Below are 20,723 nucleotides of genomic sequence, written 5' to 3' on the forward strand. Positions count from 1 at the left end.
TTCCTCTACACTGCTCGTCGGTGAGTTTGATCATTACCGCCATCTTCACTGATCATGTAGCATAATTTTTGTTGTTGCATAGCACGTTCCTATCCACATATCTATTGGTCCACTTCTCTTAACATGATTAGTAAAGGCAGTCATACAATGATGGTTTGAAACAACATTACTATTCTTCTCCGAGGGATTAAGTATATCATTAAAATCACCCAATCTTCTTCCAAATATCCTTGGCCTTGCGATGATGGGGATCGCCATAGACACAAACTAATGTGGAACTAAAGTTGGTACTAGTATGAGCAACAGACGCTAATATCATATTCTGACTAGAGTAGTAGATATCTCGATGGATGTCATCCGCACACGACCCAAAGGCCTCCAGCTCAGCCTTCCACGGGAACAACAAAACTACCCCAAATAGGAAGATGATTGACTAGATCATGAAATTTAATCTAGACGAAAGAGTTTCTGAGAATAAGGTAACCTTCGCTTTGATGACATCAAATTGGCAAGATACTACATTCTATTATTTCCTAGGGAAATTACCAGCATTCCTTGGAGTATTGGGGACGAGTATTACATCTCCATTACTGCCAGGGATGTCCCAGCGGAGATTTCTCCTTCCTGTATTATGCAATCAAGTAGATCGGGACCAACATCTATTCTCCTGTGACCCATCATCACTATGGATTGGACGGCTGAAGCGAATTGGGCACAGAAGACGAAGCGGTAGCGGGCTAACTCGCTAGATCGGGGTAGGAAAAGGAGGTGACCTTGGGTTGGCATGGCGGATCGCTGATAGCGGGGAGCGGTCAATCAATAGAGTAGGGGTTGGATGTAAAGGATGTGAGGGGGTTGCGGATGGACTGGATGAGCGAGGAGGAACCAAGGAGATGGAAGGGATCGGGATTGTGGCGGCTTGGCTTCCCTTTCTTGCAACGGATAGCCGGTGAGGGAAGAGGACCCCGTTAGTGTGGTGGCTTGGACCCTCACGGGTTTGCAGCGGTAGGTTGATAGAGGGATTTGGGGGAGATGGTTGTTGGCTGATGGAAAAGAGGAACTGGCGGGAGGCATAATGAATTGGAAGGAAGAACAAATCAGAGGTTAGATGCAGGGAGAGAAATCCAGAGCATGATGCTCAAATCCCATTAGGGAGAATCACCGAAGAATAAGGGTCTAGAAGAGCGGTGGAGCCATTTTCCTGCCGAGCATTACACAGTGCTCCTTTCAATTTTGAGGATGAGTTTATTTTTGATAACAATAGGAGGGGGTGTCGAAGCGAAAAATCCTAATATGAGCTCAAGCTCAAATGCTGTTGGCATGAACAGTAAATTCAGAAGCAATTCAAAAAATTACTGATTTTTTTTGTGGGCAAACTTAAGAAATGCTTCGAGTGCTTGCAAATTTTCATCATCATATCACATTTGTGGCTCGTGGCAAAAAAGAAAAACAACGCTTCAAAATACTTTCGAAAGTAGCATCTTCGAAGCATCAACTTTTTTTTGCCATGACTTACACGAATGTGATTTCAAGCTGAAACTTTGCAAGCACTCAAAACATTTATTAATGTTTGCCAAAAAAAAGATTTTTGTGATTTATTTTCATATTATTTTTTCCGTTTTACTGTTCATCTGGGCTCGTTTGAGCCAGAGCCGAGAAACTCCATGTCCGTGTCCAAGAGCATTTGTGGGCGTCCGTTTGATGGGAAGACCGTGTCTACGGAGGGGTGAACGCAGCTAACCAATGGACTCTAACCCCTAATAAAAAACAATGACCTCTCTGTTTCAGCTAGTTGAAGCGCTGCCTGTCGCGTCATGAACTCATGTCACCTTCGTCTAGTCTCTCTCACGGAACTTCAGCGGCAGCAGCGCCCTCCCTCCTCCAAGCCGTAATAAATAACTACTGTCGCTGCCCATGTCATGCCATATCCAATCCAACAACGTACGCCAGTACACAGAAATGACACAAGGATACCATGTGTGCAGTAACTGCCTAGAATCCCACTCTCAACTTCCCCCTAGTAGTAACACTAACAGCGAGAGAGATTCAATGGAGCTGCCAGAACAAAACATAGGGCAAGTTATGTGTACATATACATGTACCACCAGTTAGGGCTTTCAACAGCGTCTTGACGTGATGGGTAATTGGGTACCTGAGGTATGGCTTCCATTCTTGAGGTGCCCAACAGATGATGAAAAAGGACACAAATCAGGTGTGTGTGTATCAATAAATTTACACATTTTCATTAATTATAATGGTTGTTGCTTGTTAGGGTACAATCTCTGTTCTAAGATTCATTCAGTTTCCAGGATGAAGCTACTCCGTGCAAATTCACATACGAATAAGTCATACAGCGTGGAACGGAATCTGCAGGCAGGTTTAATCCCAGTCAGCATCAAAGAACCCGGCGTCTTTCATCTCGGAGTAGTATACATTCTCTAGAAGCATATCTTCCTCCTACAACATCACACAAGCAAACAGGCAAGACATAAACAATCACTACAGGAACAAGAAGGCACATAAAACGCTCCAGTGTACAAGCTGAAGAGATAGGAGTACAGAAAGAGAGGTACTAATTTCATAGGTAAGAAGAAGGTACCTGGAAAAAGTCTGCTAAGAAAGTCACATACAGAAGTGGAAGGTAAAGCGCATGGTAACAGACAGTTGTGAGGTTATACAGCCTGCACAATAGACAAAACTCAAATTTTGCTCTCAAGTGCAGAATAAGCTAGAACAATATGAGCTGCGGTATTATTGATGTACCATAAACCAAATCCAGCTCCACATGCAATGAGGAAACAGCCAAACAGCGATAGGCCGTTAAGTGCCAGCATTGCACACACATACTGGTAATATGCTGGTTTTGCTGTCATAAAAAGGTGAAATGACATTTGAGTACACAATGATGATCATCAAACAACAGATTTGAAACACACACAATTATACAGCATTAGTGTAACCAATTACCAGGTAGCCTGTCTTTCCACCTTGAGTGATGCATGAAAACAATCAAGCCATAGACTCCAGTAAGCACCAATTTGTGGATAATCCATAGGCCCCATTTCCCACCAGTTCCTTGGTCAGCATCGATAAACAAAGGAACACCAAATCCGAATACATATATGGTCTGCAGAGGGAGGAAATGTGAGGCCAAAGGCAACATACAGTTCCCTAGCTATAAGCATGACAAAAGCTATCGTTCAAACATCCACCTGCAGCATAATCTAATGCAATGAAACAACATAGAGTGAAGAGTTAAACTATGGAGTATGTTTTCTCTCTGTAGCAGCCCAAAACTCATTTCATAGTATCAATTTCCAAGAGATAAGACCCCGCGAGATTTAGCATCAACAGAAAACACATAGAGACTTGCAATACACACTCCATTATGAAATAATGGTGATCATTTTATTTTCTTGTAATAAAAGAACATGGTGAACCTGATAAATAGTTAATTTGTTTCCATAGCATATGTTTATTAAGAATAAAGCAATGATATCTTTATAATTACGAAAAATCTGGCCCCATCATACAGTATGTGAACTAGGAATGTAAAAGAAACGTCGCACCATGGAGGGGTAACATACCTTGAGCAATACATCAGCACTAACTACAGCACCAGAGATAACAAAGGTACGTCCCAGAGACTCATAACCACTGGCTTCATTTCCTTGAAGTAGAAATGCTATAAGACTAACTTCCAAGAATAACATTCCAGATTTGGTAAACAATGAAAGCACATTCCATGAGAAGGCCCTATCAGGCATACACTGCCACGCCTGCCAATCAATGAAACTGCTGTTAAACAAGAGTAATAGAAACAGACAATATACAATGGAACATATGGGCAATGTTACTAAAGATGAAATAGGTCAAAATGACATGCATATGAGCAGGAGTTGCTCATTCAGTTACCCCATAGAACAGCGGCATTACTAAACAGTAAACACATATACCTGAAATCTGAAACTAGTAACCGGGGTCAATGTGTACTCAAGCAACCAGAAACTAGTAACCAAGCCAATTGCACTCAAGTTGTTTGTAGTTTTGAGCAGCAATACCTACCAGAGCTTACTACTAGCTCATCATTACCAGATGAAAACCAGCCCATTAACTCTGTGATCGCAACCCAACTTCCATTCGTTCGATTGCCAAGTTGAAATAACAAAAGGTAAACCAATATGTACACAACATAGACTTGTCTAATGAAAATTCTACCTAACTTGTACCCAATCATTATGCTCCTCAATCAAACACAAACAAGCATACAAAAGTTGAACTGTTCATTAAGACTAAGAACGCAAATTCACATCAGCGGTGCCGTAGCTGTAACCTTCCTTGTAACTTGCCGGTGCTAGCCTCTACTGGAAAAGTCGCAAAAAACTAGCACTAGTTACTCCACATCATTTATGCATAAGAATTCACCAAAAAAACTAGCAACCACTAGAAGAAGTCACAACAAACTAGCAGTAGTTACTCCACATCATTTATGCATCAGAATTCACCCAAAAAAAACCTAGCAACCAGAGTCGAGAAAGGTAACGGGAGGCGAGAGGGCCGGACCTGGAGGAAGCACCAGAGGAGGTTGAGGAGGGCGACGGCCCAGAGGAGCGCGTAGTAGGCGACGACGACGACGTGGGAGCGGCCGTAGCTGAGCCGGCGGAAGCTGCGGCGGGCCTGCCACGCCAGGAACCCGACGAAGGCCAGCGACGGCAGCATCACCGCCAGGCTGTACCAGGCCCCGTGGCAGTCGGACACCCACCACAGGGGCCCCGACCCGGGGGCGGCGCCGGAGCCCGACGAGTTGGCGGCGTCCGGCGTCACCGCCAGCGCCATGGCGCCCTCCAGGAGCCGCCTCGGCATCGGCGCCGGGGGCCCGGCGGGCGGGCGGGCGGGCTAGGGTTTGGGGTGGGGCGGGGGAGGGGGAATTCGGTCAGGTCGCGCACGCTCGCTTCGTGGGGAACTCTGGAGCTGGGTCAAAAGTGGGGGAGGAGTAGGATGAAGGAGAGGGGAACGATCGGAAGGAAGAGACGTCGGTGGATTGCGATTGCGGGCTGCGGAGGTGGGCCCACTTCTTGGGAGCTTTGGACGGCCCGATGCGAACCGATCCGCTACTTAGCTTCCTTGCTCTTTGTGTTTTTCTTTGTAGGGAATACTCTTTGTGTTCTACTGTAATAATTGTTCTACTAAAAAGAAAACACTTTTTTATAAAAAAACAAATACTAAAAAAGAAAACACTTGCTCCTTTTCCAATTTTGCTTTCTTTCTTTTGTTTTCTGACCGGGCAGCAACTAGTGCAAAGTTGCTCATGCTTTGTGGGGAGTGACTGGAGGAACCATTTACGAAAGCAGAATGCTTCTTTAGAGATGACGATCGAAAAGAAAGTTGTACCCGGAATGTACGTGGCGTCACTACGCGGATATCATCTTTTGATTTCATTTTCAAGGAACGGAATCATGGATGAAAGCAGAAGCTTTGGGACACGCTGCAGAGTTTCATCTACGGCACCGTAAAATTACGGCCATGCCAAGAAAAATAAGCTTGGACCGGACGTTTATTCAAACTGTTCAAATGGCACCACCCTATGCAAAAGTGTACTCCAAAACGAGTAAGATATTCACTACAGAAGATTTACATAAATTTGTCCAACTTTGCATCTCAGCGAAGATTTTTTTTTCTCTGCAGCACAGAAGAAAATTTCCTCTCGCTCAACGTCATGGAGAGGAAAATTTCATCATGAGTGAAGGATTGGAAACAACACAAGTACACTAAACAGGTTATAAAATGGCAGTTTTATGAAGGTAACTCTGAAAATGGTGAACAAAGTATAGCACCACATTAGTCATACGCATGTCCCACTCCTATCGTACAAATCCGTTTAAGAGACGAAGAAGTTATCGGACAATCCATCTGCGGAATTCAGTAGCGCTTTGACTGTTCTGTTTGGTGCTGGCAGTTCTTCTCACTCATCATCGCTGTCAATAACAACTGCCTTCTCCAACGATTGAGAAATCGTTTCTTTGGTGGATATAATTCCTCACCGAAGTCGATCACCCTGCCCTTCCTAGGTCCCCTCTTATGCTCTGGTCCCTACAACAGAAGCAAGTTGGAGCAGATTATGCCAGCAAACAAGACGAGAGAAACGCAGAGCGCCTAAGCAAAACAAGCATACTGTTATATGTTTGCTGGAGAGAAAGGATGCACTGAACAACAATTTTTGGCAGGTAAGTGTAGTTTATTTTCTAACAAATGGGTACCAATCAACACATCAGGCCACCAGCGTTGAAATGGACTCCCTCCGTAAAGAAATATAAGAGCGTTTAGATCACTATTTCTTTACAGAGGGAGTAATTGTAAAGAAGTGCATTTGTTTGCAATGCTTCTACAAGATGTCTCAGGTCACAGTTTTATAGGACGATCATTTGAGCAATAAGCCTACTCACAAAAAGAGCAAGCATAGAAATCTCCAACGCAACATATACGTAATGCATGCGCAGATAGAGCTAGCCATTAGAGCAAGTCAGACTAGAGATGACGGCGTCGGTTGAACCTAGCAGTGCTAATACTGATGCATGAACGTGTCTATGGGGACCAAAATACACGTCGGCCAGATACTACCAGTTTTACTTCAAAGATGTAGATGCGGATGAAGCGTTCACCTGAATTTGGCGGTTAAAGTGCACTATGAAACTCAAAGTGTTTGCGTGGCTCGTGTTGGCTGACAGGTTAACACAAAGAACATGCTCCGTAGGAGACATTATAACGTGGATGATGATGTCAGATGCGTTCTGTGCAATGGCAGAATAGAAGAGACCGTTAAACACTTGACTTTTACTTGCCCATTCAGTAGATGCTGCTGGAGCACGGTGAGGATGAGGTTTTGACAATGCCGATACCCGGCAACACTTGTTGCACTCAGGAAAAAGGTGGACACGCCCAACGTTTATGGAGGTCTTTGTGACGTCAGCCTGGAGTATTTGGAAGGAGCATAACCACAAGATCTACAGGGTATTCCCCCATCCTTTGGATCGTGGAAAGAGAGGTTTAACAAGGATTTTTCTCTACTTGAACATAGGGTTAAGCCCTCCCTGGCCCCATTTGTTGAAACTTTCTCTAGTTCAATAATCTAGGCTTCCCCATGTATACCTCCAGCTCCCCCTGTATCTTCTTGACTCTGCTAACCAATAGGCTGGATTGGTAGACGGCTGGTCAATATATGTCAGTAGGAGCCTCTCCTACTGTCTGTTTGTGCTAAAAAAGAGGATTGGTTCGAAGTGCTGGTTTTAATTTCAATAAAAGCCTCTTCCACTGTGATAAACATCATGAAAGCAAAGAGCTCTTAAAAAAGAAACTTGTTTTGTGCAACAGAGAAGTTCATGCTTAGATATTATAGTGCTGCTGTACTATCATAAATACCAAATGCAAAAACAAACAAAAAATCATAGTCAGACTCTAGAACTAGCAAAAGATGCAATATTTCAAAGTAGATTCCTTTAGTTACGCAAGATAACTGTTTGCAGTCCATCTGATTAGCCCTTCTAAGTTACTGTACATATTCAAGTTATTTACATCTAAATAGGAGTTTCAGGTGAACTCAACAGATAACTTACCTCAATCTCTTCATTTGGCAGAGAAGAAACATCTAGGTCTTTATCATATACATTATTTTCATCCAGTTCATATTCCCTTTCATGTCTTGGTGAGCTCTCTATATCCTTGAATTCTGTTCCATACTCTAATTCCTCACTTTCACTGTCAGAATACTCATGGACCTGATCATCAACACACAAGCATGAGGAAATAATGGTTTACCAGGAATCCCATTTCTAACAATTGACTGCATTTTACAAGAAATAAAGACGAATAGGTGCCAACAACTCTTGCATGTTTATGATAAAAGAAGACTCACCTTTGCATTGATTATACGTCTCTGAGCCAGTGCTTCAAACTCCAAGTTATGCTCAAAACCACTGTGTGCCACCCTTCCATGAGGATTATACCACGAGCTAGGTGCTTCATCCTGAAAACCCCAAGAAAAAGAAAGAACTCTTTGAGAAAATGTTTCACATACTCGACTATCGGAAAGCAAAAGGATATACTAATACAGAAAATTATAAACCGAAAAGATAAACGGCGCTGGGGAAAAATATATCGTGTGATCAGTTATTAAAATCGATAAAATCGTTTTAGAAACTATAGGTTTAGGACAGTGCAACTGAGCAATTGCAGACACCAAGCAGTTTTCCCTTTCTTTTCAACTTTAGGCTTAATGCAAGACGGTCGACTTACAACAACAATTCTCAGACAATTGAGAAATAAAATATCCATAGCTTTTTGCATGTTTGATTAAAAAAAATGTTTCTCTTTTAGTTCAAAAAAAGGCGAGTTGTAACAGCTCGCTATTCTTTTGTTAATGTTAGAAATTCAACATTGCATATATTGTTGCAGTTAATTCTACTATCAAATCTTTGCACACTAATTCAAATAACCATTCATACAGGCAAAAACCAACCTCGTCTAATGCTTCGTCAAAAAATCCTGAAGTAAGCTTCTGCTTTCCCTTATGAGATTGGGTGTATTTATGATTCACCTTCTCTTTTTTCTTTCTAAGAATTGAACGAGCTTGAATGTTTTTTTCTTCAGCCTGTGTGTGTACACAGTAAAAGGGAGAAAGTTTCAAACAGAACGGTAAAAGGCAGCATAACATTGGCTTTCACGTGATCAATTACAACAAGCACATTATTGATATTCTTTTGTTGGGGACTACCAGGAGGGAGTCCAAGCAGAGAGGAGTTGGCTAGCAGATTCGGTAGGCCAAGTGCTGAGATGGGAGTTTGTATTAGCATGGGTTCAAGGAGACCAATTGTATTAGGAAGGTCAAGGCCTAAGCATTGTACTACATAAACATACCATGTATCTAGGGTTGAGGAAAGCAAGAACAATCAATCTAATCTCTCCAAGTTATTCTCTCGTCCCAATCTATGTCTACCCAATCCCTCGCAATCACGCCGGCTATCTCCAGCACGGTAGTTACCCCATTGTGAATCAAGGTTCACAACATCTTCGGTAAAGGTTAAGTATATTTATGGCATAAATAATTTTGATCAACAAACTCTATGAGCCATAATTTCCATACTGTTGGCTTTATCATATTCTAATCTTAGATGACATGAGCTGCAAGGAACTAAGGATACAATCTAAAGAGGAATCACACTAGACAAAATCTATTAACATTGCATAAAGCATTGAAAGAGAAAGAGATAACTGGCTTTGGCCCCCTCACTGCGAAACACAATGTATGCACATTAATTCATATGGTGAAAACTGCAAAAGGATCTACTAAAGATGTGTTCAAGATGCTTTACACATGTAATGTAGACTGTCGAGCATGGGTTAAATTAAAATGAGCAATGCTTGGCTTATGACAAGCGTGACCAAAATTCTGTTTGGTTTTCATGCCTGGGAGGTCGACCATGGAAGCCATTTTCTTGGTACGACAACTCATGGAGAGATATCCACCTCACTCAAGTGTGCATCTGGGTCTACAAGGGTGAACCTGATCTTTCACATCTCTCCAGGCATGCCCACATACGCTACTCGCCATCGTTTCTTATGCAGTTTCTCATGATTGTACACAACTTGGAAAGAAAACCAAATTCAAAGTATCAAATAGGTCATTTTTCTTTGTGTTGTGTAGAATAGGATTGAATAGTGACCAAGGCCACTGTGAATATAAGCAGTATGGAAATTATTACTTACATATAGTCATGCAAAATAAGTCTCCTTAATTCTCCGTGCATTAAATATTAAAACTTTAATATGGTTCTTGATGAACTGTACTAAAGATGTCACTTAAAGGTGGGTTTGCACAATAAAATCATGATGATAACATCCCAGCATGCCATACAATACTCAGATTACAGTTCCTTGAGACAACGTCAAAAACAAAAAAAACAACAACAAAAAACCCAGCAAGTAACAGGCAAATCATTTGAGTTCAGAACCAGATTAAGAAGGTCAACATAGGGACACACATCACAGACATGCAATTAAGATTTTGTATCTGAACGAAAAACAGAACTTTGGAAAAATATCAGAACTTTCAGTTACCCACTTACCCTTTCCCTTTCTTGCTTCATTCTCTCAGGATATTTTTTATCATACCATGTTTGCACCTTAATTGTTTTCTCATTCTGAGAATCAACAGGAGCTGTTAATGAGCTATGAGATCTTGAAGATGACTCGGGCGGCATAATTCTCATCTTCTGTAAAAGCCTTCCTTGTGACTGTAGAAGCCCCTGATGAAAAGGTATTTGTGAGTTACGATGACGAGATAATGGTGCAAACAAACAACAATAAGAATGTTGCAGGAAATGGATAGATGTTTTGCCTTTCCATTCTTCCTAAACAAGTGGGTATGCTGACTTGACTCTTCTATAGATACATCAAGAGCCACGTGACCAATCAGTAGTTGCATGCTTCCATCTTTCCACTGGACAAAACGTGCATTGCTTTCAAGCTGCAAGAGAGAAATGTGTAAAGCCTCAACAATGAGAGGAAAGAGATAGTCGCATACAAACATGAACTGTATGGATCACCATGTAAAAGCTGAGAAACTTGGTCTTTAACTCTTATCCATACACGTCAAAGATAGACCATGAAAGGAAATAATTTGCCAATGTAGATTGGTAAAAGTGTAATACTGCAATGCATTCCAAACAGATGTAGACTCCATACTAAAAGAAACAAAAATAGAGGTATGTGTAGAGAACAGTGAGCACCATTCACTTGTTCCTGTAACTGTAAGGAGGTGGATGTCTTCCTAGATGACAAAGGTGACATGGTTTCTGAGGGAGAAATCACATTCAAAAGATGATAACTAGCATCACCTTTTTGGTAGGGGAAGACTAGATAACATTTTCTTGCTACAAGAAAAAAATGAACTCACAGATTCAGTGCCATCAGCATTCTTGGCCCTTCTGCAACGGACAACATCTGTATGCACACTTTTCTTGCCCTTAGATTCATCGGTAATGAAGTCATCCTCTTCCATGTACGTTTCAGGATCGAAAGGTTTTGGATTAATCCCCACGACATTTGAGACCTTGATTACTTTTAACTACAAAATAGCAACTCAGTCAAACGAGAATACGGGATCTCTATTTGTATTAGATGCAGAAAAGAAGAAAATACCCATGCACATAATCAAGTTATGAGAACCCTGTAACAGTGGACCATGCAACAATCACTGGAAGTATTGGACATTTTCCATTTTACACTACCAGCTTAAAATAAATATTCATTTATTCACCATCTGTTGTCAATAATAGATGTGTGTAATCATTTAAACATATTTTCAGATTGGTACTGGCAAGAAACCATTAAAGTTGGTAATTCATAAAAAATACTTTCCAACTGTGCATGACAGAGATTTCACTTTGGATCTCCTGGCCTTTCACAGCTAGCACCATGACTTAACTTCTCTTGAGCAGCCTTTCACTGAGGAGGAGGTATGGGCAACCATAAAGGAACTACCGCTGGACAAAGCTCCTGGACCGAATGGGTTTACAGTCCGCTTTTATAAATCATGTTGGGATTTTATCAAGATGGATGTGATGCTTGCTCTTTCAGCAATTCAAGAGGATCATATATTAACTATTCAAGCTTAAGATTCTCAATACAGCTTTCGTTACCCTACCGCCTAAGGAGATTGATGCTATTAATGTGCAGGATTTTCGGCCCATAAGTCTAATTCATAGTTTTGCTAAACAATTTGTTAAACTTATGGCCGACCGCCTTGCACCCTTGCTGCCTAATTTGGTATCTATCAATCAAATTGCATCTATTAAGGGAATGAGCATACAGGATGACTTTCTGCTGGTCCAGCAAATGGAAAATATCTACATTGGAAAAAAGAGCCTCACATTCTTCTCAAATTGGATATATCTAAAGCCTTTGATTCAGTCTCCTGGCCTTTTCCTTTCGAGATCCTACAGCACCCCAGTTTAGGTCGTCGCTGGTGCAACTTATTGTGCCTGCTGCTATCTACTGCGCCCACTCAGATTTTAGTGAATGGGGGGGCAGGAGAAATGATCTTTCATCATCATGGACTTCATCAAGGCTTCCTGCTGTCCCAATGTTATTTATTTTGGCCATGGGTATCCTAAACTCACTTGAGGTTTGGGGTACACTATAATTTTTTGCAGCCACTTGCTTCACAGTGAGCGCAACACCGGATCTCCTTTTATGCGGACAATGTGGTCGTGTTCATGCGGCCGTTAACAAGTAATCCCACTTTGATCAAGCAACTTCTCAATATCTTCAGGCATGCATTCAGTGGAAGGAAGAGGACATAGAGATAGTCTCCAGTACACTTTCTTGTCAGATAAAGGAATTCCCTTGCACGAGCCTTGGACTCCCACTTAATATCAGGAAGCCCAGCAAAGCTGAATTGCATACTCTAACTGGCAAGGTGACTCATAATCTCTCACGTTGGAAAGCACCACTCGTGAATCGTGCTGGCCACTTCATTACAACAAGAGTTGTGCTTATCACCATTCCCATCTATCTCATGATTAAAATGGATCTGCCCGAGTGGGTGACCAAGGCCATTGGATGGGACATGAGAAGGTAAATAGCACCAACTGTTTGGTTTCATGGGAGTGCAGCGACCACTTCAATATGGTGGGCTTGGGATCCATAATCTGAAAACTCTTAGCTCGGCTTTGCGAATTCAATGGCTTTGGTTACAGAAAACTGATGCCTCACGCCTTTGGGCGGGTTTACCCATTCAGTTGCCACATAATGCCCAAGCTATGTTTAGTGTTGCAGTTGAATCTGTTGTTGACAATGGTCAGTCCATCTTGTTCTGGTTGGATAGATTGTTAAAGGGCAGGACCATCTCTGAGTTGGCTCCAAATTTATTCAAGTTAATCTCTAAAAAAACTCACCAGCAAACTTTCTTTAGCTCAGGCTTAGACAATCACAGATGGACTGCCGACATCAAGGGAGCCCTCACAGTACAAGTCCTCGAAGAATACCTCTACATATGGGAATTTGGTAGATGAGCTTAACTTACAACATGATGTCCCTGATCAACATCGGTGTTGGCTTACAAAGTCGGCTTGTATACTAGCAAATCAGCCTACAATGCCTTCTTCCTTGGGACAATCAGATTTGCCCATGGAAAAGAATTTGGGAAAGCTTGGCCCCTCTGCGCTGCAAATTCTTCATTTGGCTTGCTGTCAATAAGCGCCATTGAACTGCGGATCTCCTCGCCAAGCGAGGACTGCCTCATCCAGCAGCCTGCCCCTTATGTGATCAAGCCAAGGAATCCATCCAACACATTTTGGTCTCATGTGTTTTTGCTCGACAAGTTTAGATGTTGATCCTTCTGAGATTGGGCTTGCTTTCCATGACGCTGCAACCCACTTTAGGCATTTTCTGTAGTTGGTGAGGCAGTGTGATTAAAGGGGCAACCAAGGAGTTAAGAAAAGGGCTAAACTCCCTTACTATCCTAGCCACATGGGCGATTTGGAAGCACCGGAATGATTGTGCCTTCAATGGGGCAATCCCGTGTGTCATGGACTCATAGTGGTCGTGCAACATGTGGCGAATGAGTGCCCTATGGTGTTCAGCTGGAGCAGTGGGGCTCCATGAGTTGCTCTTTCACGAAGCCCTTAAGGTCGTTTGTTCTGAATGTGTAACTCTGTTCAGGGGGGCTGGTCATGTACATTGTTGTGTGGGGCAAAAGGCTTTCCAAGGCATGTGTTGGGGTGTGTTCTGAGGTTGAGTCTTGTGTGTTGGGGTGACGAAGCTTACTCCCTCTACCTTGTACCTTTTTCTTCTTCTTAATGAACTGATACTCAGCTCTCCCGCGTGTTCCAGAAAACAAATATTAAGAAATTTTTATGCCTCTAAGGATCATACTGTTATGACCGATTCCTTTTAGTAAAAAAGACTAACTGATAAAAAATCCAGTAGGGCTCTTTCCTAATGTTACCACAAGAAAGTTTATCAGATTTCAAATCTCCACCTGTAAAGACTTCGAGTAAATTATATGATCTTTCCTCTTTGCTTTCGAACATGTACGGTGACAGGCATAGACACATTAGCCTGATAACACAACATACTACCATATCATTGTTAATTAATAGCAAGAACATTAAACTGTGCTAGTGCATGTCGGGAGACATCAGGAGCAGAGCAAATTGATGGAAAAACATAAGGGAATATGAAAGCCCAACAAGGCACACAAGTTCATGAGAACAATCAAACTAGCAATTGCTGCTACCGAAGATACACTGTGTACTCATAGAAGGTGGAGACCAGAATTATCTACTTTCGGACATGAACCCCCAATGGCCATCGTAGATGACAAACATTGGCAACATTAAGAATTCAGATTAAAATGATAAGTTGATATCGCAAGTGCATGGACAAATATGCAGGAGATTACATGCTTCCAAATATTATCAACTTACCTGATCAGGTTGACCAGGTGGTGGTATATGTGGAACCACCAAGTTCAGCGGAGGACCAGTTAAACAATGTTTGGACTCTCTTTCATAACACATATCTTTGCCACGAGTTACATCATTTGGTTGTAGAATATTCGCACAATGGCCTTCTCCCTCGGTAGGCGGTCTCTACAAAAAGAAAGGTACAATTAAAAATTAAGTAGCCTTTGCTGGGTACTACCTCAATCTTGGTTTATTGGTCCCCTTTGTATTGCGTGCCGAGGTATGTTACAGAACTTATATTGTTGGATTCATATTTGAAAGAGGTTTCCAATGATACTAATTTTGTGGTATATAACTTACATTTTGGTAGTTAAATCAAAGGTCAATGTTTGGCCGAAAATACAATGGGGACTAATAAACCCGGACGGAGGTAGTACATTGACAGGTTCAGAAGGCTACACAAACATACATGGGCAACACATGTTAATAATGTTTAAAAAAATAACAGTTAAAAAGATACATCTACCATATAGTGTACACAAGCAAAACATATGGGACAAAATGATGCCATCTCAACCCAAGCAAGTTTAACTATCATAAGGGGGGAAATCACTTTCAGAACACATTGTATTTTTTTCTGTAGGTGCCCAATACACAAAGTTAGGCAAAAATAGCAACTTTCATGACCTCCCCTACAACTTTTGAATAAAAAATAACTCTTTTATGTATTAGCAATTAAGTAAAAAAATATGTTTCCATATATACATAATGCTTTTACAGTCTAGCCTGGTAATTTTTTATGTAGGTTCATGTTTTTGCATGGGCATGACCCGCAGAAAATTATCTTGTTCACTCACAAATGCATAGATAAAATTGTATGTCATTGACATGATGCCATGGTGTAAATTATTTAGCCATAATATATACCAGTCCAGTCATGTCGAGTTACCAATGTAAATACACATGGAGAAGGCAAAAGTGGAGTTAAAAAGTGAGTTCTTATGTTTTCTCACATTGACATCCTCAGTATCACCATATAAGGCGTGGCCATTCTCATAAATATCATCAGAAACATTGCGAAGAACTTCATGCAGCCTGTTGCAAAATTAGATGGAGACTCTTACTCTGTTAGCAGTGGAGGTTGGCAAAGTAGATACTCATAGAGTTAACAAAGAAAGTGAGTACTAAGTTAATACAGGGAACATAAAGCAACTCTGTTGTCAGCAGGAAGTCTTGACCACTTGAATCGACAACTATGACATGTCAACTATATAGCAATCATGTGCCATATAAAAAGCACAAGAATAAACAAGCTAATTTTGTTACCCTATTTTTCTTATTTGTTTCACTTCTTCATCTTTACGATCTTCATCAACGTTGCAATTGTATTTAGACCCCTCGGATTCAGAGCCAATAATCTTTGTTCTACTGGTTTCTGTTCTTTGGTGATGGCCTTCCTTTTCACTATTCATGACTTCCTTTTTGCCTCGCATGTTGTGATAGCCAAGTACCACATGATGAGCTTCACCTACACTTTGCTTGGCTAAGCCAACAGACCCATGGCTTTTAGGTTTCCCATCTTCCTGGATAAATCCAATACATCATTTGTTAAGCATTAGAGGGAGTTCACAAGGTAAAAAAAATGCAGCACGTGTAGATGAGTTGTTTGTAGAAGACATACAAAATGAACACTTGGAATAAACAACAACATCCTCAACAAAGCAAGAAAAACACAAAATTATCCATTCACTCGGAGTTAGTAGTGTGTTTCAGGAGACTCTCGTAAAGATAAGTTGTTCCTACTTCATTTCATATTTATATCTCCACTTTGATGAGAATAGATCTATTCACACTGTTCTCCCCTTTAACAAAACATTGACTCTATTCTCTCCTTTTTTAAAAACTTTGACTCTATTTTCTCCTTAATTAATAGATGAGGCAAATCTTTTGCCCCCGTTTAAAGAAAGTGTCACACCAACCAAATGTCATTACGATCTTTGTAAACAAATTCATAACATAAGTCTACCTCCTTTGATAGGCATATATTAATTGTTTGAGAATTAATAGATCAGAATCATTGACTTGGTATGTACACAAAAAATTCTCTCTGATAGACATATCCAACAACCAAACAAGACATTCACGAGTTCTTGTGGGTATAGCAACAATTACTCCAACACCATGAACCATCAATAAATTTGTAATTAGATGTATGCCTACACGGAAAGTTTAATAGATAATAAAACTTCCAATCTAAAATAAAATAAAATGAGTGAACATGTGCAATTGCAGAAATACCCAGAACGCCTGAGTCAGATCCCATCGTTGTCCCTCTAAATCATAAAGTCTAATCATCAACACAAAACAAAAACAATTAGATCTCACAAGGATGAAATTACCCATCGGTTGCCATGGAGGCGGCGGTTGTTAGACTTGTAGGCGTGCTTTGTTGTGCCAGGGGTTGGAAGGCAATTGCGATGGTTGTGGTTCTGGTGGTCGTCATCACCACCAGCGTGATTCTTGGCGTTCACCCCGGTGACCTTGCGGCCACTGTTTACTCGGTCTTCCGCCTCGTCATCGAAGTCGGATAGGTCGTCGAAGATCCTAGACATCACCTGGTTCCAAGACTCCTCCAAACTCCTACCTTGAGCACCTTGTCCTCCAATCTCATCTGGCTTTTGGTGCTTCCTATCTCTTGTTGCATGGGCGTGAGGAAGACGAAACCGCCGTTTTTGGTTGGGGCCTCGGGGAAGGGAAGTTGTTGGATGCATATTATCACCTTGAAGAAAACATGGACCGGCTAGGGTGTTGGTACTAGGCATAATGTGAACACGGTGCAGCGCGTGCTTATGTAGTGGTAGGTCAGGGTTGGTAGTTGCACGCCATGACGCCGACCAGGCTGGCATGGGTTGTGTGGAGTGAATAGACGGTGCGACGCGCGCTCATGTGTGGCTGGCAATTGTGGCATATGCGCAACACATGGCAATATCACTTATTGCTTGTGTGCGAGGAAATGGAAACTGCCGTTTTTGGTTGGGGCCTAGGGGAGGGGGAGTTGCTGCATGCATCTTAGCACCATGACACAGACACAGATTGGCTATGGTGGTGTTATTAGGCGTAAATGTGAACACAGTGCGGCGCGTGCTCATGTAGTGGTAGGTCAGTGTTGGTGGCTACACACCACGACGCCAACCAGGCTGGCAAGGACCGTGTGGAGTGTGAATAGACGATGCGACGCGTGCTCATGTGGTGACGTGTGGCCATGTTGGCAATTATGGCATACACGCGACATATGGCTTTCCGTGCTTCCTACCACTTATTGCTTATGTGTGAGGAAAAGTAAACCTCCGCTTTTGATTGGGGCCTGGGGAGGAGGGGAGTTGTTGGGTGCATATAGGCACCGTGACGCAAACACAGACCGGCTATGGTGGCATTATTAGGCGTAAATGTGAACACATTGCGGCGCGTGCTCATGTAGTGGTAGGACGGCGCCGGTGGCTGCATGCCATGACACCGGCCAGGCTGGCAAGGGTTGTATAGTGTGAATAGACGATGCGACGCGTGCTCATGTGGTGGCGTGCGGCCATGTAGGCAATTATGGCATAATACACGCGAAACATGGTAACGTTTCTAAATTAGGAGGGCTATTATTGATAATCAATGGAATCATAACCCAATATAGTGTGGTCATGGGTTTGGGTATAATAGAGTATGATCATGGGTTACCCAAGACCTAACAACTCCATGTTTTCTCCTCTTTTTGTGATGCTAACGCCAATATTGCCAAAATGAAGAGCAACCAAGCCTTGACCACGTGAGAGAGCACAAAAAGTTATTTTTGCATATGGGCCAAGGAGATCTGCTATTCCATATGGGCATGTTTGCTTGGTAAGTAAGTTTTCTGAACGCCACCAATCAACTAATTTTTTTGGTTTTAGATGGGTTTCGTCTTCCTCATGCACAAGCGACAAGAAATAGGATGCACCAAAAGTCGAAGGACATTGGAGGACAAGGTGTCCGGGATAGGAGTTTGGACGAGTTCCACAACCAGGTGATGTATAAGCTCTTTGACAACCTGTCTGACTCTGATGACAAGGTGGAAGACCGAGCAAACGGTGGCGGCGAGGTCACCGATGTGAATGCCAACAATCACGCCGGAGGCGATGACAACCACCAGAACCACAATAGCTGCAACCGCCTTCCAGCCCATGCCACCACAAAGCACGCATACAAGTCTAACAATTGTCGCATCCGTGGCAATGGTTAATTTTGTCCTTGTAACATATTGTTTATATTTTGTGTTGATGATTAGGCTTTATGATTTATAGGGACGGCTATGAAATCTGACTCCTGAGGCATTCTAGATTTTTTTGCAATTATGCGTGTTTACTCATTTTAGTGTTTTAAGGGTTGGAAGTTTCTATTGTCTATTTAAACTTCCTATGTACACATAGATCTAACTAAGAAATTTTGATGCGTTGTGGGTGTTAGAGTAATTGTTGTTATACCCATGAGAACAACTCAAATTTTTGTGCATACACCAAGTCAATGATTCTAATCTATTAATTCTCAAATCATTAATATATGCCTATCAGAGAAGGTATGGGCTTATGTTATGAAGTGTTTACAGAGATTGTAATGGCATTTGGTCGGTGTGGCACTATTTTTTAAACGGAGGTTATAGATTTGCCCCATTCATTAATTAATAAGAGAATAGAATCAAAGTTTAAAAAGGGTGGATTATAGAGTTTGTTGTAGAATAAGAATAGACTATACTGAAACACACCAACTCCAAGTGAATGGGATAATTTTATTGTGCTTTTCTTGCTTTGTTTAGGATGTTGTTCATTGTGGTTGTTGATTTTGTATGTCTTTTACAAACTCCTCGTCTACATGTGTTGCATCTTTTTACCTTGTATAAACTCCTGGTGCTTGACAACCAATTTATGTATTGGATTTATCGAGGAAGATGGGAAAGCTAAAAGCCACGGGTCTGATGGCTTAGCCAAGCAAAGTGTACGTGAAGCTCATCATGTGGTACTTGGCTATCAGAACATGTGAGGCAACAAGGAAGTCATGAATAGTGAAAAGGAAGACTATCGCCAAAGAAAAGAAACCAGTAGAACAAGGATTATTGCCTCTGAATTCGAGGGGTCTAAATACAATTGCAACGTTGATGAATATCGTAAAGACGAAGTGAAACGAACAAGAAAAACAAGGTAATAAAATTAGCTTGTTTATTCTTGTGCATTTAAGATTTAATACGGCACGTGATTGCTAAAACATGACATGTCATAGTTGTTGATTGAAGTGGTGAACAGTTCTACTGACAACAGAGTTGTTTTCTGTTCCACACTCTCTTACTCTATCAACTCTTTAGGTATCTACTTTGTCAAGCTTCACTGCTGAGTGAGAATCTCCATCTAATCTTGCTACATGCCTACAAAGAATGGAACGCATGAAGTTCTTCGCGATGTTTTGGTGATAGTTATGAGAATAGACTATGCTGAAGGTCAAGTGAGAAGACATAATAACTCACCTTTTAACTCTACTTTTGCCTTCTCTGTGTGTATTTACATGTGTACCTCGACATGACTTGTCGGGCTGTCACCCCTTTGGTGGTGCGTCGTATCTTGATCTGGATAGAGTGGTAAGTGAGCAAGGATCCTGGTCATTGCATCCTTAGTGGCGCGCTCCATCAACGCTCCGATGTAGTGAAAAATGAGCAATGGTCTTCAAATTTGACTCGATGACTGCAAAGGGTAAAGAAACTAGCCGAGCCTAGTAGGATCCGCATAGGTAACTGGAACGTAGGATCCCTGGCAGGTAAGTTATGGGAGTTAGTGGATGCAGCAGTGAGGAGAGACCAAATCGAAGGGACAAAAGGTGAAGGAGGTAGAGGATACTGGCTTCAAGCTGGGGCACACGGGGACATCTACATACAAAAATGGAGTAGACATCTTGATCAACAAGAGCCTCAAGTACGGAGTGGTAGACGTCAAGAGGCAAGGGGACAGGATTATCCTGGTCAAGCTAGTCGTCGGGACTTAGTTCTGTTATCGGTGCGTATGCCCTGCAAGTAGGTCACAGTGAGAGCACCAAGAGAGTTATGGGAAGGCCTAGAGGACATGATTAGGAGTGTACCTATTGGCGAGAAGTTCTTCATAGGAGGAATCTCAATGGCCAGATAGGTACATCTAACACGAAGTTTTGAAGGAGTGCATGGGGGATTTGGATATGGCAGCAGGAATCAAGAAGGAG

The 20,723-nt window shown here is 41.9% G+C and overlaps 2 protein-coding genes across 3 annotated transcripts; both read right to left on the bottom strand.

Annotated features, from left to right (window-relative positions):
* Positions 1-2,219: 2,219 nt before the first annotated feature.
* Positions 2,220-5,015, bottom strand: LOC109785998 (protein CANDIDATE G-PROTEIN COUPLED RECEPTOR 2). Its single transcript, XM_020344586.4, has 6 exons — positions 4,564-5,015; positions 3,588-3,779; positions 2,968-3,127; positions 2,764-2,866; positions 2,600-2,681; positions 2,220-2,457 (listed from the first exon to the last, which is right to left on the bottom strand). The coding sequence occupies exons 1-6, from the start codon at positions 4,861-4,863 to the stop codon at positions 2,380-2,382; spliced, it is 915 nt and encodes a 304-aa protein (XP_020200175.1). The 5' UTR covers positions 4,864-5,015; the 3' UTR covers positions 2,220-2,379.
* A 522-nt stretch (positions 5,016-5,537) lies between these two features.
* On the bottom strand, positions 5,538-19,815 carry LOC109785997 (uncharacterized). Of its 2 annotated transcripts, XM_040390898.3 has the most exons (11): positions 16,862-19,815; positions 15,789-16,045; positions 15,476-15,557; positions 14,484-14,648; positions 10,949-11,119; positions 10,391-10,519; positions 10,119-10,298; positions 8,513-8,644; positions 7,910-8,020; positions 7,611-7,772; positions 5,538-6,090 (listed from the first exon to the last, which is right to left on the bottom strand). In XM_040390898.3, exons 1-11 carry the CDS (start codon positions 17,366-17,368, stop codon positions 5,920-5,922), a joined length of 2,067 nt encoding a protein of 688 aa, XP_040246832.1. In that variant the 5' UTR covers positions 17,369-19,815; the 3' UTR covers positions 5,538-5,919. The 2 variants fall into 2 exon arrangements, with proteins under 2 accessions (XP_040246832.1, XP_073354314.1); XM_073498213.1 differs by lacking the exon at positions 8,513-8,644 and having other exon boundaries at positions 16,862-19,814.
* Between the last annotated feature and the right edge of the window lie 908 nt (positions 19,816-20,723).

Source organism: Aegilops tauschii, chromosome 5 (assembly GCF_002575655.3).
Source record: "Aegilops tauschii subsp. strangulata cultivar AL8/78 chromosome 5, Aet v6.0, whole genome shotgun sequence".
Classification (NCBI taxonomy): domain Eukaryota; kingdom Viridiplantae; phylum Streptophyta; class Magnoliopsida; order Poales; family Poaceae; genus Aegilops; species Aegilops tauschii.